We start from the raw sequence: 26,298 nt of genomic DNA on the forward strand, positions 1-26,298 counted from the left end.
TCACAAAAATTCTTGCTATAGATAAATTTCAGTTGATCTTTTTACCCAAAACTCTTAGGGTTTAGATGATCTAAAGTAGAAATAAACCCTCATAGGGAATGAATTAAAAAGATGATTTGTTAAAGAATTGACAACAGGTAATCTGACCACATATTACTTTGAATCATTTGATGCTTTTTTACCAGCAAATTCAGACTAATTTGTGAAAAAAGTTTTAATTTATTTATATTTTGAATTAGAATTTTAATTTACTTTTTAAACCTTTTTAGTTCCATTTATGAATTAATTCTGAGCATAATAAGTACCTTCGAAGTCATATAAATTTTCATCCACAAAATTCATAGACACGTGTGCAGGATAGTTCTAGTATTTTTTAAAAATTTAATGATTATAAATGCTTCTAAATAAATGAATTCTACCTTGTAAAAGTTGTTCTTATATATTTTCTTTTTGACCATTATTTTCATATTAGGAATTTTATATTCAAATTCTCTTGGGTGTTCTATATCTAAAGCATGTTCATTCAGTCTACCATTCTTTATGAAAAAACCATTTATCAACATGGATCCATCTGTGGGCTATTGAACAGAAGGTTTGTTTTGGATTTCACATTCAATTTTGAGATCAAATATACTCACATTTAATTCTGTTGATTTGTGAGTTAAGTAAGAAGAAATCAAGAAAAATGGATCAAACATTTAGTCTAGCTGTATTACAGGATACATTCTGCATTTTCTTTCCTCTAATATAAGTTTAAGAGTTTCTAATTTTAGTACCAAATATTTCATATATTGCTAAAGATCATTCTCTCTAATTAAGAAAGATTAAATCCACCAATTTTAAGGCACTTTATTTTCCAAGATATTTATCAAAATAGCTTCTTGCTCAGAAGTTTTTAAAAAACCTGTCTGGAGTAAACTTTTTTCTTGCTAAGAGAAGGAACTTTAACGATACAAGACATATTGTATCACACCATCAAGATCAGTAATTATTCTCTTAAGTAGTGATTTAGCAATTTAAAGCTCATTTTACAAAGTTGACTAAATAAAATAACAAAAAAAATTTTTTAATTTAGAATAATTAATTTAAAAATTACATTGTAAACTGCTTGATTGCTGTCTTTTGTATAATTTGGTTGAGAGTTAAAAAACTGAATAGAATCACTCACCCTATTTGATGATAACTATTCTTAAGTACTTAATTTTATTAAATTCTATCCAATTGTGTTCGGTTGCTTTACAAAAACAGATTCTTTTCTAGGATGGAAAAGTGGACTGCTAACGCTTGGAGGACTCTGTAAAGATTATTAATAAGAGTTTTTACTAGGAGAGTTTAAATTTGGAGAAGGAGTATTCTGTGTATTTTCTACAATAAACTATTTTCCGAAGAATACCGATTATCTATGGGGTGAGGCAAGAGCAGCAACACTCTTTCTGTGATTCAATTTTAAATTAAGCTAAGGCGAGCTTTGTAAATTATTTAACATAATATTTGCTATTGATGGCTGTCTAAGAGATGACTTAATTTATGGAGAGCTTAACCTATTTGTGCTTAGCTATGTTTCACTCTTTTCTATTTAGTTAAGTAAATTGCTCTTTCTGCTGATAACAGGGGCAGCATGGAGTGGTTTATCAGATAACCATTTCTATAAACCTTTTTTCAAATTGTGATCTTCTGTAAACACTTATTTTATTGGAGACATATTTTTTCCTTTTTTTTATTGGTTTTCTTCTTCATTTTTTGAGTCAGAAAAAGAAGAATCAAATGAAGAATCTGAGTCCTTGTTCTTTCGTAATTTTATTTAAAAGGCATTTCTAGAAATTTTACTTAGTTTAGCTTGCTAAATATTTTGATCTTCACTCATGTCACTGGAACTATCTGAATCAGAGTCATTTTCTTCCTAAATATCATTTTTGGTGAATTTACTTGAAAATAAATCTAAATTTTAAGACTTTTCAAACAAAATCTTAAATTCGTTTTAAATCTGTTAAATCTTTTGAATAATAGTCATATTTTTGCCTAATAAATCGATGTGGTTAATCCAGTAAGCATAAATTTAGCCAACTTGCTGGAGTATAAAATCATCAGAATCACCTAATTCCACATTTTTATCATTAGTTGAAACTAAGCTTACATCCGAAAGACTCTCCTTTTCTTCAGAAGTTTAAGCTATTTAATTCTTTAACTCCCTAAGAATTTCAGCTTCTTTTCCTAACTATTCTTAGAGTTACACTTTTTTATGTATTCTAGCCATCAATCTTTATGATCTCTGTTAATAAATAAATAATGAATAGTTTATATAATTTGACAATTTAATATTAAGTAATACATTGAACCCATATTATATTTCAGTATTAGGAGAAATTTCTATTGTTTAAGGTGAATCCAAATTAGGAAGATCATTTATTGTTTTAAATATAGTTTCCTCAGTAGATTGATTGGGTTATTCATAAAACAGTGTGTATTTTTAATCTCCTGAAGTGTAAATAGTTTATTTGTCAACGCCTTTAAACACAAGTTCTTCCAATAGATCTCTCATTGAAGCAATAGTCCATGTCGAATGAGCATTATATGGCATTTCTTCAGAAAATATCAATTTTAAGTAGTTTCTGAAGAATAGTGAAGGATTTATTGAGTAATAATTCAAGAAATGGAATCCATCTTCAACTTTTAAAAAGTAAATAAAATAATTAAATCGATTAATTAATTCATTTATTAAAGAATATTAGTAAGTATTTACCCACATAAAGAAGATCTAAATCTGAGAAAAATAGAAGCTCACTTTATTGATAATACTCAGCAAGTTTTCTATGATATTTATGTCTGGACCTTAATATTGAAAAAATGAAGAAGATGTTGAATTTAATTTTATTTGAGAATTTTTCTAGCATATTAACTGCATGCTTATTTTTTTCTCTCAAGGCTATCCTATCAATAAAGACGCTATGAATATTATAAGAATAATTGATATTTTCATGCCTTTTTTATTTTTAGAATCTGTATTTAATTGCTTCATGTATAGGACTTTGTAGCTACTTTCCTAAAGTACTAAAATTGTAATTCGTAGGAAGTGCTTGTGTAACTTTCTTTTCTACAAATGCTAGATATTCATGTATCTCGAGAGTATAAAGCACGCTTAAGTTGTTCTTAATATTATCTGGACGATTAATGAACATTTTAAAACAGTTGAAGAAAAATTGCTATAGCAGAGTTTGGCTATTGTTTCTATGAGTTTGGACTATGCCAGGGTTTTCATTCAATTCATAACTCTTATTCATTTGCTATTAAGTTATCCACACTTTAAAGTATTCATTTTTATTTTAATTGTTATTTAGTGCATTGTTTATTATTTTTATCAATTAACCTAATTAATCATATGGAACTGATTTTATATTTTCTAAAACTACCCAATCTCCTTTAATTGAGGCATTGCTTAATTCTTATTTTATTACTTTGTTACTAATAGAACCTAAAGGGATTCTTTTCACCTTAATATTTTGGCTTTATTTACATGCTTTAAGCTCAAGCAATTCATTGATTGTCTAAATATTTTTTTATTGTAATTTAGTATTTATTTTTTTAATTGAAAAATAAATTACTTTATTGAGATGGCCATAGAAAATTATTGTAGGCTTATTGTACCAATTTGCTCTTGAATGAGCATTCAGATTAGTCTTTTTTTTCAAAAAATAAGTTAAAAAAAGAGAAAAAACTAGAAATATCTTACTTTAGTATGAGAAACAAAAAATTTAGAGAGTTATTTCGTAAGATGGACATTAATTATACTTTCTAAAATGTCTGGTCTGAAAAATTTCAAAAATACAGACAAATTAATATCTCCCAATTTATCTTTCATCTTATCTAAATAATTATTCTCATCCTTTAAAATTTCAGAGTGACTTAAGAAGAATATACTTTTCCATAGATCCTAAATAAATAAATAAATAAGTTAAAATCTAATTACATAACTTTCTTTTCTAAAAAATATACTTTTTCTATATTTAAACTAGTAAGTGCATTCTAAAGTTCTTTGCTTCTTAACACTTAAGAAGAATGAAAAATTGCTTTGTAGGAATTAATACCAAACCACATTAAATCATTATCATAACGAAGATTATCAAACTTGGATTTTATAACAGGAAGACCAAGTGCAGGTCTCTTAATGTAATTATTTTCTCTTCCTAGCTGTATAATAGAATCCATTCTATCTATCACGCTAAATTGATTCAATTCTTAAGACAAGTAAGATTTATTTTCTTTATTTTTTGCTTTAGATTCTTATTCATCTTATTCTTACAAAGATAATTTCTATATTTTTTATAATTCAAATTGCTTTTATGAGCTAGTTTTTTCTTTTGTATTTTAGCCACCCAACCTATTATAATATTATAAATTAACTATTTAATAACATAGCAAAAATATTAAATTTTCAATTAAAATTTTTATATCATTAAATTAATGAATCAATTAAATTAAAATGACATTTGTGAGCTATAAAATCTTAAATTTAATATAATAAATATTTAAAATTAAAAAAATTCAAATAATTATTTAAATTGTTTAAATAAACAAAAAAATTGTTTTACTCATTGTTTAGGTTGAATTCTTATTCCATCCTAATCATATAATCTTTATCCTATACATCTTAGTTTCTTAAATTGGGGATATCAATGATTTATTAGCTTATCTTATTTTGTTCTTTAAACTAAATCAAAAAATTGCTCTAATGAACTAGCTTTAATTAATTTTATTTTTATGGTAGAGGGCTGTTAAAATCTTCTTCTTTAATCATATAATCATTAGGTGAACCCATCGATGAGCTACAGACACTATATTATTTACTTCTAGATGGTGTGTTTTCAGAATCGTTTTAATCTCCATCTTTTGATTACGAAGCATTTAAGTACTCTTGAGAATCTTGAGAAGAGATTTTTATTTCATCAAATTAAATGTTTTGCTATTTATCATTATTTGACTCAATATCATTTATTTATTAAACAATATCTTTAGTTTCATTTTCATTTTAGTCATTTGATTCAAATTATTATTATAAATTCGTTTTATTTACTTTAACATTTTCACTAGTGCTTAAAGCCAATTTCTATTATCCTTCATCTTCTATATATTACTAACTATTATGCTCTTTATAAGGATCTTAGTTTAAAGTATTGTTATTGCTAGCTTCTTAATTTAATTATTGGCTTTCATTTATTGATTATTCTTATTCTTGCTCAACTATTGAGCTCACTTTCTTTTATTATAATTTATATTCCTTATAATTTTAGTTTTATTCTTCTTATTCGAGTTTTTTATTGCTTAAAATTCTTATGTCTGATTCTTACAATCCATCTTCTTAAAACTCAACAACTGACTCAATGAAATTTTTTTAGTCAGATTATTTTTTGGTCACTTAGTTGCCTAAATTGTCATAGTATTCACTGGTAGCTCTAGTTATCTTTTATATTTTTTCTTAGTTTGAATCCTTATTTTCTTCAAGATCATCCTAATCTGAATCTGGTCCATCCATTAATTTTTAATAAGTATTTGACTAATTCCTATTTTGAACTTCATTCAAAGAAGATACCTCTGTTTCAATTTATTTTATATTTTGTATTTAATTATTTATTTGATTTTCAGAATTTTAAGAATTTTAAGAATCTATTTTATCTATTTATTATTAATTTATATCTTATTATTACAAAATTTATGAATTTTCTAATTTAATTTCCTTTTCAGTTTCTGAGCTTAAATCATCTACATCTTAATCGGAGTTTATATCCTAAATATACTCTTAAGATTGCTCAATTTTTATTTATTCATTGTTTTAAATTTTAAAATATTCTTCTTAAGGTTTGAAATAATTAACATTTTTTGAATTAGATTCTTGTATTTAGTCTAAACTAAATTCTTGTATTATATTTTTTTTAGAATAAAATGAAGATTTTTGCATTAATTGTTATGATGGAATAGATTTTAGTTCCTGGATCTTTTGTGTAGAGTCTCTTCTTATTTGACTAAATTGTTTGAATGAATTATGAATATTTTTAATAATTTTGGCCTTTTCTTGGTCGTTCATAATTTTTTCTTCAAATTAGTAGCTGAAGTTAATGAGAGGAGCAATCAAATTATCATATGACCTTTAAAATTTGAAATTAAAAAATCATTTTACATTAATATATATTTTAAAATTATTGAATTTTTAATTAAAGAATACCCATAGAGATCTACTAATGATGTGATAAACGAATCCCAATATCTGTTAGTACTTAACTTGCTAAATACTAAATTTTATATAGGTTTGACTCTCTACTCAAGTAAAACTTTCTGTTAAAGATAGGTATAATTAATCTATGTTTTGTCTGTTAAAGCAGACATTTAGAAGAAAAAGGAAAGAGTTAGCTACCAGACGGTCTAATGGTCTTCCCTTAATGTGCAGTACAAGTAATGATAGAACATCGAAGCAAATCTTTTGTTAAAATGATTTGTTTAATTGTTGCTGATTTAATTCAACTTTAAGCAGTCACACACTTATTTAAAAACTAACAAAAAATTTTCTTCACTATATTTAATGCTTGAATCTTCTTTCTCTATTTATGTGACAACTTCTTTGTAACTTAATTTTAAACCATACAAAATCTCTACAAGGATTTTGAATTTCGAAACGATACTCATCAGTTTTTGAGACTAAATAAATTAAAAAATGAATTATTTTAAAATATTAATCTAATAATTTTACTGGATATTCAGGTGATAGAGAATTGTTTGATTAGAAATCAATAATCTCAAAATTAAAAAAGCAATACTATGGTAAATTATTTTCTAAGTCATTAGAAGATGCTATAGCTTCACTATCAGCTTATGATACTTAGCTAAAAACTGTATTTTGTTTTTTTAGCTATGAATTCTTTTCTTTCAAAGTTTATTGTCTTTTAAAACTGGATTATCTTTAATACTACGGAACTTAAAGCTCTTCATCTTCTTCTTTAATATTTTGCAAGTGCTAGCCTATTTAAGAATGCAAGTTTACGTCACCACAAATTTCTTAATAATTCTTGCTCTGCTTTCTTTAATATTCTCCTTATTTACTACCTAAAGAAGAATTAGATTTATCCATATCAATACTATTCCCTAGCTCCATATTTTAGAAATTAAGCATTAACTAATCTTTTTCAACATCTTCTAAATTCTTCATAATAGTCTGATTTGAAACTTACCCTATTTACAAAAATTGATCGTCTTCTCCAAAATTATCAGTAAATCCCTCTTTTGTCTTGAAAGAAAAAATTATCAATATAAGTAGTCTAATTATAAATTTTTACTGCTGCCTAGTTAATTATATGATTAGGAAGTAGTTGAATAAGTTGATTCCAAGAATCTTTTTCACTTAAACTTAATTTTGAAATAATAGGTAATATCTTTTCAAGTGAGTAATCTTGTTTAGATAAAACTTCTCTCTTAAATATTTCCCCTTTTATCAACTTTTCTTTTTCGGTTTAGTAGAAGGTATTCAAAATATTATCATAAACGAAGCTGCTGAAGAATTTTTTCTATTAGAAAATAAATTTTAAATTTGTTAAGTTATTTAAATAATCTTACATCTTAAAATGATAAATGAACAAAAATGGATGCTGTATTGAAACTTTTTATCAAAAAGCTAGAATAACTTGAAGTAATGATAATAAGTCTAAATTAAGAATGCAATTTAATTCTCTTTTAGTTGAAAGTAAAATGCTCATCTAGCTTCTACTAATTTTACTGGTTTTTAAATTATACAAGACTCTTAATTAGATTCTTATATTTAAACTATAATATAGGTTGAATAAGATCTACTAAAGTCTCATCAGGATTGTTTAAAACCAGATAAGAACCTTTTAAAATTGCATTTTCTACATTCTCCAAACTATCTTCGTCTACAGTGCTATATTCAATATGCATACTGCGCTTCTATTTTTGAACGCATTAATTCTGTAGATATCTATTTAATTTTAAAAAATTTTAAAACAAAAAAAACAAAAATTAGCAAATAAATTAGCAACAATCTATAAAATAAACTGTTTTCCAAATTATTTAATTTATAGAAAAAAAATTTAATAAAAACAGTTTAAATTAATTTTCACTTAAGAAGCAAGCATTAAAGCCTCAAAAAAATTTTAAAATGTTAATTTGTTAAAAATTTAGCTAAAATAAAATTTTTTTATATCCAATTTACTAAAAATATTTATTTCAATATATTAAATAAATAAGAATATAAGTACTTTTTCAAAAAACTTGTTTAGAAAAAACTTAAATTTAAAATAACTGGTTTGAAATAAATGATTAAGAATTGAAAATAAATCTATGGGTTTGCCTAAAGATTATTTAAATTTCAAAGAAGAAAGTATTTACTATAAATATAATCCAGTTTCATCTGTGATGCAAAGAGGAAGAAGATCAATACCAATCAAGAAACTGATAAGAGAATACTCATTTATGATGCTAATTCCTAAATCGGTTCCATTGATTAGTTATTCAAGATATGCAGTTGGACTATCTAACAAAATCTTTAAAAAAAAATATAATAATCATAATTTTAATTAAAAATATTTACTTTATAGAAAGGAATATTTAACTTTTTATTTTATTAAAGCAACACATCAAATAGATTTTCCCTATAGCAAGCAGGATATTTTAAAGCAGATAAAGAATAAAGAGCAATATCATAAGCGTACTTTGCTAATTCTCCTTCTTAAAAAGTTAAAATTGGATTGCATTCTTGTCTGTTTTTATTATTTAAAAAAAATTAATTTATTAAAAATAAAATAGTTTAAAATAAAAGTAATTAGTTTTTAATCTAAAAAATAATAATTTTAAATGAATAAAAAATCATCCTCAAGTAATTTTTCTTTTGGAAATTATTTTTTCAAATATTAAAGTTGAAATTGTTAAATATTTGTTTAAATTTGAAATTTTTTAAGATTTAAACAACTCTTTATTTATTTATAGGATTATTCAACTATTTATTTTGCTATTAAATCTTAAAGCTAACATTTTTATATTTATAGAATAATAAATATGAGCAAGAATATTGAGGTAATATTTATTAAATATATTTTGTAGTTAAATTTTACCTATAGTAGTGTATTGTTTTTAAAAGTTAGCATAATAGAAGATTGATATATCTAAAATTTTTGAATGCATTTTAGTAAGTTTTTTTAGCTGTTTCTAGCTTATGCAAGATCTCATTTTTTTCATCTTTTATTTCTTCTAAGTAGATTCTATGAGATTCCATCATTTTTTGTTCATCATATGATTAGTGCATATCATTTGATCCGCTTCTGTTAAACCTTCTAGATGATAAATTAGTTTAATTTATAATTTTGCTTGTCTACATCGACTAATGCTCAGATAATGATAATTTTTAGTCAATCGGATTATATAGATGATTGTTTATAGATGATTTTCTTTTACCTTCACGTTGAAATTTTTCTTTTTCGTGATTAATTTAAAGTTTAGAGTAATTCATTTTGTAATTGCTAAAATTTTTATAAGTTTCATGGGTCTAATTTTATTAAATATAAAAATTAAATCATTTTTAAACAAAATTAATGAGTTAATAAATTATTTATTACCTTTTGTAAGTTTTCGTACTGCTTTTTTATATCAATGTATTTCATTTTATAATCTAAAAGCTCTTCTAACAATTACTTGAGTTTGTTATTGATAGGCTGCTTAATCATGTCAATATTAATAATTTGAGATACATTTTTTTTTGAAGAAATTTAAGCTATAGTACTTTGTAAATTATTTTAAATTAGTCTCGCAAGATGAGGCACGTAAAATTCAAATTCTTTTTGACTCTTTATTGAAGTTTAGAAGTAATTTATTTCAAAGAGTTCACTTACTCCTTTTTCTGTTTACCAAAATTTATTCTAAATTTCTTATGTAGCAGGCTCATTAATAAGCTTGTAGATATCATCTTGTTCAGAGCTGCTTTTTTAGTTACTCTTTAGCAGGAAAGAAAAATGGTCATTAAAGTGTGTAAATGATTTTGGGATTTAGTCTTTAAGTATTAAATATTCTTTGTAATTATCAGGATTAATTTCTATTACGAAACTTACATAATCTTTTAGCTTTTATCTCAAAATATAAATCATATGATTTTCTACTAAGTTCGGTTTAAAACCTCCTAGCTTAGATTTAATATCTTTTTCTGAAATGTTAGCTTCCATTTACTGCAAACTATTTGATTAAAAATTAAAAGATATAATAATCTACTTATTTATATTTTTGGATTATCATCTACTCCTTTACTTATATATTTGATCATTTTTTCATTTATAAAATTTAATTTATCTTCTGCAAATTTATATATTTTAATTTATAAATTTTACGTTGTAACTTTTTTGACTTGTGACTACCTCCAAGGTTCTAATAATTACTTGATTTACTTTTAACTGAGAATACCTTCTAAATTTGAATTTTAGATTATTATTTTAATGATTTGGAAAATCTCAAATATCCTATTGAATTCCTTGCTTTTTAAATCAGATATAGTAAATTAAATTAAAGTATGAACAGGGTTTCCATCAATTATTCCTTTTAGTACATCTACATAATTTTAAATTAAAATTAATATTTAAATATAACAAATAAGATAATTTTTTACCTAAAATAATTTGTAAAAAGAGAGAAACACAATTTTCAGAGGAAATTTTTATAACTATACAATTTGATCCCATCAGATAGCTGATAAATTTGATAAGCTCAGACTTTGAGGTAGGCGTATATAGAGAAAGATTTTGTTTCATTATGTAAATGTTATTTAAAATAGCGGATAAATCACCTAAAATGTTTTCTACACCTCCTTATTAAATCTGAATATCCCAATATGCATGTATGTTAAAGTAGTCACTTATAATCTCTTTTTCGTTCTAAGCTCCATTTCCTTCTTTCTAATTTTTGCTAGCTTGTGTTTCATTTTTTTACTGAGGAGGCTAAAATAAATATTCAAGGAGTTTATTCTAAAGAAATGAAATAAAACTGTTTTAATCTTCATGGATGAAATAAAATTAGTCCCTTTCAGAGATATTGTGCATAAATCTATTCTAATCATAATCAATATTCAATTAAGATAAATTTAGATTTTCAATCTTGAGAAGAGAAGCTTGCTGCTAATTAGAATTTTATGAGTTTGTTAAATTATGTGGAATAAAAATCCTTTTATTATTAACTTAGTTTTATTTATCAATTTTTTCATCATAATAATAGCTCATTGTTTTAATAAAAAATTTATGGATTTTTGCAGGAAACTTTTGAAATTTCTACTCAGAGAGCTTCTATAGTTACTTTAGTAAGCTCTCTTATCCTTTGTCTATTTTTTAAGTGAAGTATTGATTTAAAAATCTTGTCCTATTTTCAAATTAGTCAATACTTTCTAATCTAAAATATTATCTTTCCATTTCTATATTAACTTACTTTGACATTCTAACTCTGTTTACTTATCCTAACTTAGCAAGTCCTTTAGTCTCTAAAGTTTTCCTATTTAACATATTTAATAATTTTTGTTAATTCATTCTTATATTGTAACAAAATTATTAAAATTGAGAGAAATAATAAATACTCTTAATTTTTTTATATAAAATATTGATGATTATAACTTATTCAACTAAAAATTGTTAAATTATATTTTTTAACTATTTCTTTTGTAGAATTTAAAATATTAAATTTTTTATAATAAAAAACTCAATCAATAAATCTATAAATAAAAGAAAGAGCTATTTTTTACATGAAAATTAATAAAATGTTAAAGAATGATAAATAATTTATGTTTTTTTTTATTTTCTAAAATATCTCATTAAATTAAAAACATATCTTCAGGGTCAATATTTAATTTTTTTGAGTAATAAATGTTATTAGAATTAAAAGCATAAAATAATTAATGAATTACTTTGTCTTTTTAGGGCTGTATAAAGTCTCAACTAGAAAATTTTAAATTTCAATAGCCTTATTTTATAATTGTAGGTTTTCTGAATTAAGATTTAAATTTGGAATATTGCTATTTTAGTGCATAGCAAAAGAACCTTTTTTTAAAGGTGAATTTATGTGAATGTTATCCAATTCTTCATCACTTTCAGAATCTGATAAGTTATCTTTGATGAGGTTAAAAATAAATTAATTTTTTGCATTAGTTTTTTGGCTGCTTTTAAGTTTTTCTAAGAAAATAGGGTTTTTATTCCATGGCAAGCTATCTAAAAAGCAAGTATCTAGGATATATGTCCACATTTTATCAAAGAAAGTTTCATTTAGGTATCCATTTTAAACAATTTATTGATGAGAAAGAGTAGAAATTATCAAAGTAAGAACTTTGTTTATATTGAAATTTATCTATTTTTTTAAATATGATTTAAATTAACCTCAAATAGTTCAAAATAAAAAATACTTTAAAAATCTGAGTTATTTGAGTAAGCTTAGGGATACTGCTCATATAATTATGAGCGAATTTTGCTAATTATTTCTAAAGGAAATCCACTGCTAAAATATTCGCTTACATTTTTTCCTTGGTATTAAACATAGGTGAAGTTTTCAATATTTCCATAAATATTCCTGTTAAATGGTCTCCATTCATATCAGGAAACTTTAGCATGAACATTTCCCTTAAGCAAGATCCCAATTCAGTAAATTTCTTATTTATAAAATAAAATTAAGAAGTTTAACATGAGTGAATTTTCTTTTTTTATTTCAATTTAAATTTACAGAAAAATCTTCTGAGAATAGCTTTCTAGATGAGTAATTACAAATTACATTGCAATTTTCAAATTTCAAAAATCTATTTTTCTATTAGGAAATCCAACCACCATGTACTATCAGAGATCTCAAACAACCAATTATACTTGGCCCCTCAAGAGATACAATGTTTAAATCATCTATGAATGCATATGAGCACTTACCTATCTCTGATTGCTTAGTCTAAAAATTCTTGAAGCTTAAAGAGTTTTCAACAAACTTTTAAAATTAATTAATTTTAGTATTCCTGAGTAATTAAATCACATTTATTTTATAAGTATTTTTCTGCAAATGCTCTCTAGATGTATTTTAAAGAAAAATATTAGATATTATTGAAAGAAGAGGAATATAAAAGAGATAAACCTTTCAAGATATTAAAAGAGCATAGTCTTTCCTGCTTGAGGGGTAGAATATACGAAAATATTTTTTTTGTAGCCCATCAAGTAATCTATCAAATACTTAGTCATTTTGAATGGCGCAGAGAGATATACAACGTATTTGTCTTATGTTGGTAGCTGATAGACGATCTCATTATTATTTTCCATTAATTTCTTCATCTCTTCTACCTGCATAGCATTTTTATTTAGTCTAATAATCTCACTTAATTCTAAATGATCATTGCTCAAAGAACTATCAAGCAAAGGAATATTTTCAGGAATTTAAAACTCTGAAATCCTCATCCAAGCTAATTCGCTTATATCATAAACAAGATCAAGTACGCTCAAAGACTATTTAAAATAGAAAAATATTTTTTCCAACAAAAATTATTAAGAGCGAATATTTTAAATTCAATTAAAAAAAACTTATCAACTTTTTTCTAGAATAAGATAAAAAGAAAGAATTTAAGTTTTTGTTGAAGAATAAAAGAGCATTTTGTCACTATGATTCAAAAAGATCTTAAAATTGAGTTTTTCTTATATTTCAAATATATTATTTACCTTATTCTATTTTAGCAATTTGCTAAAGTTTTAACAGGCTTTGAATGAGGAAGAAAATATATTTTCATGAGCTAATTTAAGCTTTTTAACGCATCCTAAGCAGTGCTCTGTGAGCTATGATAAGAAATTAGGGTCTATATAACTGCTGCACATTCCTTATACAATACTAAAAAGGAATATTGATTCTACAGGAGCTCTAAATTCTTTTTCTAAATAGCTTGCATCAGTATTTAATTAGTGTTAAGAATTATTTAGATCTGCATCTTTGATTGGTGAAACTTGTTTTTTGTTTTGGAGAGAAATAAATGTATAAAAAGCTTTGCTTCTAACATCCTATTAAAAGATTTAAATTTTAATATTAAGTATAATTTTAAATAAGAATTAATTACTTTCATAGTGGATGAATTGCTTGTGATTGCATATTTTCCTAAAGCTATCATAGTTTTACGGAATTCATTCATAAATATCTCTAGAAGTGATAAGAAATTTTGCTGCTAGTGTAAGATTATATCAACTATAGCTCCTGGGTTATTGAAAATTTTTTTAGCTTCGCCAGAAGATGTTTGTTCTAGGCTGTCTTTCAAAAAAACTAAAACAGGTTCAAATAAATATACGTAACAAGTTCTAAGTATTTTCTCACAATAATTGAAAAATTTATTTTAGCTAATTAATATATCCAACCAACGTTCAAAATCATTTTTTATGCTCCAATGAAACCCTTGAGAAATAATATTGTTGTTTGTAAAATTATAATTTTTCTATACATAATTATTATATCCGAAATTAAAAATTTAAAAGTTTCCTAAGCAGCCAGGAGTAATGTTGTCTAATGAATCTAAATTTAAGATTAGCTTTAGAGTATTTTACAGTTAAATTTACTAACCGTTATCGAAGAATAATATTCTTTAATGAATACTCTTTATCATTTGGTCTATAAATTTCGATTAATTCCTATGATATAAACCAAAATTTATTAACTTATTTTAGAAATTCTATCAAATTTTTTAATAAAAAAACAATCTTTTTTGTAAATTTTTAAATTTCCAGCTTTGGTTGAAAAAAATAGGTTTTGAAATTGTTTGTTTTTTGATTTATGAATAAAAGTTTTTAAATGAATTTTTTAAAATATGAAATAATTTCCATTCATTTAGTTAATTTTAGTATTAATTTTTTTAATGTAATTTCTTTTTAAATTAATTAATTTTTTTACCCTTTGAAATTTGTATTGCTTGTTTCAAATATGATCCAATCGTTTAAGGTGAGAATAGTTTCTGGGCTTTTGATTTTTCCTTGTTGGTTCTTTTTCTTTAATAATTTCTCAGTTAAATTTAAAATAGGAGCAAGTAAATATTTTACCAAAAAAACATTAGATTCTATTGATTTTGATTTTAAATTTTAGATTTTATTATGATGATCCAAAGGGTTAGCCTATGAAGTTATAAAGTTAAGGTAGTTAGATCTATAATATTAGTTAAGTACTTCTGAGTATAAGCTATTTTCACTCATATAAGTTATAGAGTCAAGTAGTTACTGTAAAATACCTTTCCTCCAAACTCCATCTACATGCTCTCCCATTAAAAAGGTATAATCATTTGCGTCAAGAGTTATGTAGTGCTATAAATTAAATATGTTCGTTTAAAATTTAATAAAAAAAACAAATTTTCATTCATTTACTTTGTAAAATTATGCTTTTTCAATAAGTGAGTTAACATAAGCTGCTGCATTCAAGGCATAGTCTTTGACCTTTGAATTAAGACCTACAACTAGGATTGTTTTGTTAATATTTATATTGAATATCATATCTAAAATAGTATCGATAAATCTTTCTGAAGGCTTTATCTTATGAACTTTTTGGAAATAATCTATTATATGTTGCTCAAAATCATCATCACGGTTATCATCTTTATTTTACTGCAAAGTCGAAGAGGAAGCTTAAGGTGTTTAAAGAATTTAAACAGTCTTTTATTTTCCGTCAATAAGTTCCTCCTCTTCATTTCCCCCATCATCCTAAAAATCTTTGAATAAGTACCCTTCACTAACCTAACTCTCAGGGAATGCTAATTTATAAATAAAGCTTAAAATAACAAAATTGAATGCCAGTTTTATTTACTTTTGATAAACAAATTATTAAGAAGCTTAAGATGGAATTAAGAAAGAGCATGTGCATAATATGCATTTATTGCTGAATATAAAAGAGTGTAGTTTTCTATTTCATCTTCATTTGATACTTTCTTTTAAAACAAAAAATACTCTGCATGGCTTATTATTTTCATGATAGTATTTGCATTAGGATTAAATAGATGCTGGTTGAACTCTGTCTAAGAAACTTAATCTAGAGTGCTATTATTTATTAAGATAGTCGTATTTTTATGAGATAAGATAATCTTTTAAATAAAAATATCAAAATTACATAACATCCAGTTGCTTAAATGAATCAACTAAGAAGTGAGAATTGCTTAAGCAAGATGAGAAAAGTTAAAAGAAAACGTGCAAGCGTTGAGCTGTTTCTGCTGGCTTTATGAAATTCATCAGAGTTAGTTTAGCAGCTAAAATAGTTTGAATATCTGGTTAGACAATACTAACTGTTCTGAAACTTTCCAAGATGTTTGGTATTTGAGAAAATTGCAAAACTTATGAATCTTGTCTCACAGTGAAACTTGCATACAAGCCCCAATGCTCACTCACCTAAATTTTTTTATAAATTTTCTCATGATTTAGTATGTTTATAAATTAAATTACTTTGATAGGGCAGTTATTACTATCCAAAATGTCTGTCTTTGAAATACAGGAGTTTCTAATTTAAAAAATGATATTTGCAAGAGTAGATATCATACCAACATTTAAAAATTCGCAATTCTAAATAAGAGTGATGTAACCTCCTTGAGCAGTTCCAAGGAGAACTTAATTCAAAGAAGAGAAATCATTTTAGTCTGAAAACTTCCAAGTAAAATAAGGTTTGGCTAAAATAGTAGCTAAATAGCTAACTGTTGATTATTTCCCTGATGATTAAGGACCTCTGATTAAAATAGATGTATTCGTTGATATAGCTCCAATAATATTAAAAAGCATTCTTTCAGTCTAATATGTATTCACAAAAGTGTAATGGTCTCCTGCAATAAATTCCCATGTGTAACCTCTCTATTATTAAAAAAAAATTAATTAAAACTAAAATAACTTTTTAAACTAAATAATTGCTTAATATAAAAAAATTCATCTCTTGGATGAATATTGATATATTTATGCTATCCTATAGATAATAAAGATAATAATGAAATAAATTTAATTTATGCCTTGTAATTCATGCACATCAAGTTAACGTTTATTAACTCAGGATTATCAATTAAACTAAAGTAGTAAAAGAATTCAGAATTTTCAGAAAGATTGGGATAGTCTGTCGACTCTCTATTATCTAAAGCCAATTTAGCAGATTTTAGCATATGTTAGATTATTTCTTACTAATTCAACTAAAGGAGAGGATTTTCCTTTTGATTGTGCTTATTTTATTGGAGAATTTTCAAGATTTAATTTGTTTCCACCTCCACTGAGAATTTTGGAAGACCTAAATAATCAAAACTTGCTAAAGTATCTACTTTTTAATCTATAAAGCGCTAAAGAATATTTTGATGATTGAGACTTTGCATAACCAAACCTGAGAACTTTAACAGCTCATTCTATTTGTTAAATAAAATTAAATATATAAGCAAAAAATAATTAATATATACCTTTGAAAGTCCCATTTACATTTGATTATTAATAAAATTTTACATATAAATCCTTATTTTCTGCAAAAAGTCACCAAGGTTAAAGTCTGGTACTTCATCATTTTCTTCACTGTTTAATATTGTAGTAGTCAGGTCATGATAAAAACAAATGTCAATATTCAAATAAGCAATTTAGAAAATAATTTCGTTCTTGAGATGCAATAATCTATAAACTTCGTTATAGTCCAAACCTAGTCTGGTCAAGGTTTATGTATTTTTAAGGAACTACTTTCTTAATAAATATCTCATTGATTCTTCCAGCTTCATTTATCCATCTATTACATTCTCTATTCCTTTAGAAATGTCTATATTTATTTTAGTGTCCAATAATAAAACTTCATCTAACTAGTTTTACTATGATTATTTTATTATTATTTTATATTTTTTTAAAATTTAATGTAATTTACAATAGACTCTATGTTGAATATGTTCGAATAATTAGTTATGGTAAACTGCTCGTTTTCTATATTCATGTTAGCTTCCTTGCAAGTACTAGAAACCTTAAGTGACTTAAATCCCTTAAAAACAGGTAAAAAAAGCTTGTTTACCATTAACTAAGGATTAGAGGTTTGATTACATAACCTTAGTATCTCTATTATACCTTCATCACTCAAAAAATATAATCTACTGCATTTAGATCTTAATCTGTTAAGTACTTTTTTTACCTCCTGAACTAGATTATTGCTCAAATTTTAGGTTTCTAGTAATCTCCTTCTGAATTCATCACTTTGAGGGAATGATCTAGGCATTTTAACATTTTATTAAAAACAAACCAAGATTTTAAAAATTTACCTTTCTTAAGATTCAGTTTCTGAAAATAGATTAAAAATATTTAATCCTGAGACAGTTAAAATTTCAAAATGCTAGCTGTAATCATCGATAAGTGACTACAAAAGCTTTATCAAATCATTAGAAAAGAGTCTATCAGCCTTATTATAGATTTATTTCTTTAAATTTGAATTTATTATTAAAAATTATTTACAATATTTATTTTAGTGTTTTCATATTACTGGAACTGTATAAATAGAGGTATGTAATCTAAGAGAGTATTTTGTACTTTATTCATTATTTTTATTACTTTCTTACCATTTCTTGCTAATTTGTGAACAGAATTCATCCTCTTTTTGAAGACATCAATAAACGACTTAAAGCAAAAGAAAATTATTTTAAAAAAAAATTTTTATTTAAATTTAAAAATTACTAAATTTTTTATCAAAATATTTGCTCTAAATTTAGCTTCTGAAAGATTTTTTATGACATCTTTTGTATTTTTTATTATCTTAAATGTAAATTCCGAAGAAACATCTAAGTAGTAAGGTAATGATCTTAAGAAAGTGTCTTTTAAGATTCCTTCAATTTTTTACAACTCTATTTCAATCTTTCATTATAAAAAATTAAAAGTTTAACATTTTTAAATAAATAAAAATTGAATATTTATCAATAAATAATAAATTTGATTAATAAAAATTTTAAATCATAATTAATTCAAAAAAGAACTATTAATGTCATCATTTGTTTTTAAATAAATGAATTTATGTGTAAAATCGGATATAATTACTTAGTAATCTTACTAAGCTATCAGATGAAGCTTATTAATGAAACTAGAATAATTTTAGATATCTTCGTCTATAAGTCTTTAGAGAGTAACAGAGCCAGAATCTATCTTTCTGAACTCTTATTAATTTTTGTTTTTCTGAATTTCTTCAATCAACTCATCCCAATGTCTTTACTTAAAGCAAGTATCTCTCAATTAGATAATAATATGAGTATACTTATTTTTTTAAATAAAAAAATTATATTCTAATTGAATAAAATAAATTAAAAAGTAAGGTTTTTTACATTGTTAAATTTCTAGATCTCTTCTTCTAGTTACTTAATTATTGTGATAAAAAGTGGATTATCTTTGAAATCTAAAATTAAATCTGGAAGGAGCTAAAACCCTTCATTCAAGGTATCAACAACTTCTTTTGACTCCATAAATACTAAAGGTCTTGTCGTCCATTCTTCGTATCTGAGTTTCCATCTTTCTGCGAAATCCCACAAGTCATAATATTTCATTAAATCGTTTAAGCATATTTCTATTTCACAAAAGTTTGTTATTGGACTCATTTTTAGGTAATTCTCAAATTAATTAAGCTCTTGTGCTTTTTGGTAGATTTCATCAAGTTCATTCCTTAAAAATTAGATTTAGAAAATTAACTTACTTTTATTTTTTTATCTAATTTATTTACTTTAAACTTTTTGTCTAGGAGGAAAGAGCATAAATATTATCAAGAGATCCCTATTATTTAAGTTCATCTGATAATTTCTTTTACTTCTAGAAGTTAGCTAAAAGGTTTACGATACTCTCCTTTAAATTTTTTTCAAATTTAGGTCTAATTTTCAAAAAAATTAAAATGAGATTTTATGTTATTTTAATTAACTAATTATTCAAAACTTTAATTCTCACTTTTAAATTAAATTAAATTCGATTTTTTAAGATTTTTTGTTACTTTTATGTCTGTTTAATTTGTTTTTTAAATTTTTTGCATTTTAAATTAAAAATAGTATTTAAAATATTTAAACCAAAGATATTTAATAATATAATTTTAAAATATTCTGATGTCATCATTTTTATTTCTAAACATTGTAGATCCAGTTAATAAATTTAATAAATTTTATATAATTATTTAATTTATTCTTTTTATTGAATTATTTATTAAAATTTTTTATGAATGCAAAAAAAAAAATATATTTTACTTGATTTGATAAAGCTTTTTGAGCTACTCTTATTCAATATTTCTAAGCTATAAAATCCATGATCTACTTTCAACTTGCATTTGAATAGTTTCAAAAGAAATTTCTAAGGAATACTCATCAGATACTTTCATGAGATCATTTATATAATTAATTTAATTTTAGAGATCTGTGTATTGCTCTAATATTGCTTAGCTTGATAGGTATTCAGAAATTTCTGAATAATCTTTAATGCTTACTGGGTTTTTTTAAAGTCTCTCTGTAAAATTTTAAACTTATTATCTTGTAGTTTAAAGCTAAGAAACTAATTTATCCTATATTACTTTTAATTAAATAAAAATGATTTTAGTGAAAGAACAATATTAATAAAAATAATACTCTTTTTCAATTGATTTATGTAGAACTAGATTTGTTGAATGTACTCTTGTTTTAGTGTTTCCGTTTTAAGCAATATCAAACCAAAATTTAAGTAGTTAGGTAAACCTATTTTGAAAAACATTAAATCCTTTTCAAGTATATTTATTTCTTCACAAATAAAATATAATCCTAATGACTTTTTATCGAATTCGCTCTATATATCTTTATTTTGAATAAAAGTAATTAATTAGTTTTTTTAGATAAATAAAAGACAAACAATACCTTAAATATAATATCTTTTTTGAGTAAAGTGGAAAGAAAAGCTGTTTATAAGAATTAAAAAAGCATAAATTCCATAAAAACTCCAAGGCATTATTTCTTATAGGCAAGATTTTACTCCTTCACTATCTATTTTAAATTCTTCAGATTCAAACAATATTGTTTCTTATGAACCTATTTAATATATTAGATAAAATTCGAAATGCTAATTTTTTAATTTATTTTTATTTTCTGTCATTTAAAAAATAAAATAAAAATTACCTATCTAATAGAGCTGATTGATTTTTTCAAGAGGAATGTTGAAAGATTCTTTGATCAATTTTTCTAAAGAATTTAATGAAGGGGAGGTTGTTGTTACTAAATATTGAAAATTGATGAAATCAAATCTTCCTTTGGTAATACTTTCGAATTCATTCTATTTTTCATTAAAATATTATTTGGTTAAATTAGTTTTTCCAACTTAAAGCTTTACCGTTTTATTTTCAGTTTAGAAATCTTCAATTTGATTTGAAATTACTTTATTTCCACGATTTACTAACTTTTTATCTTCTTTTTACTGAATGTTTTATTTAATTAAAACTATTTCTGCGGTTTCGTTTTATGAATAAAATATTTCTCTGTATTTTTTCCTTTACTTTTTTCTTTGTTCATAATTTTTCTTTTCAGTTTTGATTTCCTAATTACAAAAGCGTTTAGTTAACATTTAATATTTAAACACAAAAAAATACCTTATTTAGAACCCAATCAATTTCATATTTAGCAAATTAGGGAAGACCATTCAAACTTGGGTTGACGAAATTGAGCTAAATCAAGGGCTTTTAGTTTTCTAAAAATTAATTTTATAATGATTGAGCGATTGAATTTATAATTTATCTATCTTGGCTCTACAGATTTTTATAAATAGGGAAAATGATTGCATGAAAACTTTCCTCTATTCCTTTGTTAGTTAATTATTAAGTTTGTTGTTATTGCTATATCAAACTTTATTCATTAGTTGGTAATTATAATTATAAATTAAATTTTGCAGGATTTTCAGAATATCTTTATGAATCTATTTGTTTTTTGGAATTTTAATTTGTAATAAAAACATTGCTATCTTATTTTTTAGCATCTTTTGAATTATTTTAAGGTGATGAAGTTGAATTTGGTTCAATTTAGTTGATAAAAAGTGAGTTTTCTCTTTTTTATTAAATATTTGAGATAAAGTTTAGCTGTAATTTAAATAGTCTATCCTCAACTTGTTAATCTGTATCCAGCAGCATCTACTTTCTTTACTAAGTTCTTTTAATGAAAAACTACTCAGGTAACTTTTTGATAACCTTAATTCCAATTTCTGGTAATGGTAAGAAAGCATAAAATTTTTCTATTTCTTAAATCAACGAAGAAGCGCTTTTCTTTAATAAAATAAAAATACTTAATAATTAAAATCAAAATTTTTATAATTAAAAATACTTTGAATGATTTTTCGATAGCATTTTTTATTAGCTTGTTTGATAATGAAAATAAAAGTTTAGATGAATCAACACAAAGCTATGGCTGAAAATCTATTTTCATTTCATCAATACCTTTCTCTACCTTATAAGCTAATCTGTCTATTTACTCAATAGCTCTCATAAATTCTTGAGTGTAATTTTTGTTTACTTCAAAGCTACTTGCCTTTTTTTATATTATTTAAATATTTAAACAAAAGATTTGATTTTAATGAAGAAATTAATCAATCAATTACTTGTATAGTCTTTTTAAATGTTCTGAATTACTTAAAATAATCTAAAGACTCAATGCTAGAAATAAATCCAAGCATTACTTAAGATATTTAAAGAGAAGCCACTTCCTAAATACTTAATTTATTCTTGTTAAAAACTTCTATCCAACTGTATAATTTCAGATTGTTTTTGTCTTAAACAAGATGAGGCTTATTTGTAATATATCTTGTGATTTGTTGTCTTTAACAATTTGACTCCTATCCTACCTCTTAAAATTCAAATTTTTCTTTATCTTTCAACGGGAGCTTGTTAACAAAGTTGTTTGCACTCAAGTAAGGCAAATATTTTTAATAGTAAGAGTTTACATCATAGTGGACAGATTCAAATTCAGTATCAAATTTAACTAGCTAAAATCTGTACAACCCTACAACTTCCTATATTATCTTTTCTTTTTTCTCATCCTTATTCACATGATTTTCCAATATGCTATCAATTGTTTAGCTTAAGCGATCAATAGGCAAACTTATAGCTTCTAATGCTTTCTTTTAATCAATATGCTATGTCAGTTATTTATTGAACAAAAACTCCTCTCTCTTTTTAACAGCTGCACGGTATCTTTAATTCAAAAAAATAAATTTTAATAAATAAAATTCTCAGAAACAAACAATCAAACAAATAAAAGCTAGTTATAAAACAAAAGTCAAACAATTCATTGCAGTAATAATTTGATCTGATAGATTATAAAATAGCTCAATAATTGATGACTGATAATTCAAAATGAGCTTAATAGCTAAGGAATTGAATAATATGATTGTAAAAAAATGAATTAAAATCAAAGAATTATTTTATATTTTTAAAGCCAAACTAATTGAAGGAATAATAAATAAACAAGAAAATAATAAAAAAATGAAATGATTGATTTATGAATACCTTTTTTTAAATTCTGCAGGATCATCAAAGTAAAACATTAGATTAAGTCGCTTAACTTTTTTATATTTGGCTTTTTAAATATTGCTCCATTGAATAGTAAAGAATTTTGTTTATTCATTGTAATCAAGTACTATGCAGTTTTTCCAAAATACCTTTCCGTTTTTATCTTACCAACGAGACATTGCTTATTGGGGTCCAGCTGAAAGCATTTCTTTGAAATCTGTATCTTGAAGGGCATATTCATCGTATTAATCTAAGGGCTCTATCCTAAAATTATTCCTATGTGGTATATTAATATTTAAGATATTTGAATCTTATTCATCTAATGGCTCTAACAGTAAAGTAGGATCGCAAAAATCGTCTTCAAATGTTTAGTTGATGCCTCTATTCTACTATTAAAACATCTCATTGAAATCACTTACTAGGGTATCTTCGTTTAGATATGAACCTTAAATAACACTATCTTCTATCATCTTACTTGAATTATTTTAAGGAGATAAGCTGATATGCTTACTGCCTTTTAAGCTTATAGATTGTTAATTACTCATAGAGATATTGTTTTTTATGGTATTAGAAGGTGTGCTATTTAGAGGCTAAATGATACTTTTTCTATTAAAAGGACTAAGCATATTTGAAAAAATACTATCCTTTTTATTGCCTTAGTTGTTGCTATGAATAACAGACATATCATGAATTTCTAAAGTTTGTAAATTAATATTTTTTTACTTTTATTCTTTACTGTTAGATTATTCAGACTACCAATATTCTTAGTTTTATTAGTCATTTATGATATTAATAAGCTGTTTTTAAAAATGATCATCTTCTTCATTTGTTTATTAATTATTATTAACCTAAAATAAAATTTCACTTTAGTTTTTACGCAAAATAAGATTCTTATCATTAGTCTTGTTTAATGAAAAGTTTAAATTTTATTTATCTTCAAATATAGAAGTTTGTTCGCTTAAGCCTGGTCCAGCAATTATACGAGAAATATTTTGCAGCAAATCTTCTGTTTCTCTTTAATTTTTAATTGATTTCTCCATTAATGAATGAACTTAACGATCTGATTACATTTTATTAATCTTAGGAAATCTTATTTACCTTTCCTAGCTATCAAGCATAAGCGAATGGATTCCTAATGTTTGTTTCTTTGTTTATTAATTAATTTATTATTAATATAAATATAAATATCAATTCATTTTATGCTTTTCAAACATAGTTTGATTTAAAAAATATTTTTTGTATGCTTAAGTTAATATGTAGAACAAACTAATTAATTAATTGACTTTGTTGAATGTTAATTATAAATTTCTATCAAAAGTAAAATTTTACTTAAATATTATCAAACTTTCTGCTGTAGAATTATTTTGCATTTATTTTAAATTAAGGACTCCCTACTGCTGTAGCTCTTGCCTATTTCCTTTTTATGTTTGCAATTTCCATTTTATCATTTTCGCAATTTAAATAATCTTAATCTAAGATCTTATTATTTTCTGTGTTTTTGACTATGCTTATAAAACTTTTCTCTTTAATGGTTGATGGTATTTAACTCTTTTCAAGATTTTTCTATCCTTTCATAGTAGAGAATGACTTTAGTTTCCTTTTTAGTCCTCCCTTTTTAAAAATATAATTTATAAATTGATTGCTTTTTATTTTTGCATTTTTAAATGGCATGCGTGCTTGATTATTTTGTAAAGTTTTACTTGTTGATAGGAGTTTCCCCTTTATTCTCCATACTTCTTCTTTAATTCTTCTAAATCTTTCATAGCCAAGATGGCTTAGAAAGGAACTTTTAATCCAGATTGGATATTTGGTAAGCTTTGAGAATTAGGTAAACTATTTCGCTTTGAATTCTCACTATCCATCTTTCTTAACTAAATTAATTGCAAATTTTAATTGATTTAAATAAACTATTTAGTTTAATTTGTTATTAAAAAACTGATATTACTCAAAAATTGACAAAAAAAGTAATAATAAATTTTTTTTGTTAGTTAATATTCTTCATGTTGAAAAAAGAAAAGATTCTTTGCTGCAAAGTATTATAATTAGTAGATAGATAGATCATAAATAACCCTATTTTTTTTGTAAGTATACTTATTAAATCATAAATTTAAAAACACAACTTTAAAACAATCTAAATTATAACTTTTGAATGAATTTTTAAGCTTCATTAAAAAAATGTATTTTTTTTACTTTATTTAGTTTTTTAAGGTAATGCACAAAATTAGTAAAATAAATTTAATCTAAATTATTAATTGAAAACAATCTGAGTAAATAAACCCAAACAAAATAACTAATTTGAATTATTTATATGCTATGTTTCAAAAAAAAATTTAAATCAATTTTTAAAAACTTTTAATTAATTCATAAATAGATTAAAAATAATAAGAAATGTTTTAAATCCAAAAATTTTCAAAAATTCCTAAGCAATTTTAAGTTGATAAAAAAAGAAAAGTTTTGAAAAAATATATTAGAATTCTATGAATTAGATTAAGAAATATTACTTAATTTAATTGTGAGGATTAAAGTAAATCTAATAAACATGGAATATTAAATCTTATTTAATAATATTTAAAATGTGTATCTCTTGATAAGTATTTTTAAAGTTGATTTTGATAATGTTTAAAGGAAAGTTTTACAATAATTTAATGTAAGTAAATACATTTTTGAAGAAAAAAATTAAAGATAATATTAATATAAATGTATAAATAGAAGTACAATATTATATAGGATCTTAATGTAAATGATTGTATAGGTCAGATAAAATATAAATAGTAAGGTGTTTTATGCATTATTTAATTTAATTTGAATGAATTATATTTTTACTATGGT

At 23.9% G+C, this 26,298-nt stretch overlaps 1 protein-coding gene across 1 annotated transcript; it reads right to left on the reverse strand. All coding sequences in view use genetic code 6, as the record gives it.

Moving 5' to 3' along the window:
• TTHERM_00694390 (dynein motor region D1 hydrolytic ATP-binding site protein) lies at positions 1–25,331 on the reverse strand (the record flags this gene model as incomplete). The annotated part of the gene is made up of 51 exons (XM_001023604.3): positions 1–195; positions 253–363; positions 420–1,040; positions 1,097–2,269; positions 2,330–2,667; positions 2,741–3,542; positions 3,600–3,674; positions 3,728–3,928; positions 3,991–4,375; positions 4,587–6,137; positions 6,215–6,684; positions 6,737–7,270; positions 7,320–7,547; positions 7,597–7,975; positions 8,386–8,540; positions 8,588–8,756; positions 9,108–9,538; positions 9,609–10,218; positions 10,371–10,587; positions 10,646–11,517; positions 11,927–12,363; positions 12,419–12,661; positions 12,733–13,060; positions 13,126–13,490; positions 13,701–14,033; positions 14,090–14,651; positions 14,911–15,314; positions 15,375–15,757; positions 15,811–16,040; positions 16,111–16,385; positions 16,440–16,838; positions 16,991–17,371; positions 17,423–17,815; positions 17,869–18,202; positions 18,254–18,390; positions 18,444–18,605; positions 18,663–18,839; positions 19,020–19,232; positions 19,301–19,634; positions 19,693–19,836; positions 20,201–20,519; positions 20,576–20,776; positions 20,837–21,007; positions 21,095–21,248; positions 21,306–21,509; positions 21,562–22,227; positions 22,286–22,489; positions 22,560–23,151; positions 23,467–24,614; positions 24,799–25,080; positions 25,170–25,331. 51 exons carry the CDS (start codon positions 25,329–25,331, stop codon positions 1–3), a joined length of 19,854 nt encoding a protein of 6,617 aa, XP_001023604.2.
• Positions 25,332–26,298: the final 967 nt, after the last annotated feature.

The sequence above is a fragment of the Tetrahymena thermophila genome (genome assembly GCF_000189635.1).
Source record: "Tetrahymena thermophila SB210 genomic scaffold scf_8254420, whole genome shotgun sequence".
NCBI classification, from domain to species: domain Eukaryota; phylum Ciliophora; class Oligohymenophorea; order Hymenostomatida; family Tetrahymenidae; genus Tetrahymena; species Tetrahymena thermophila.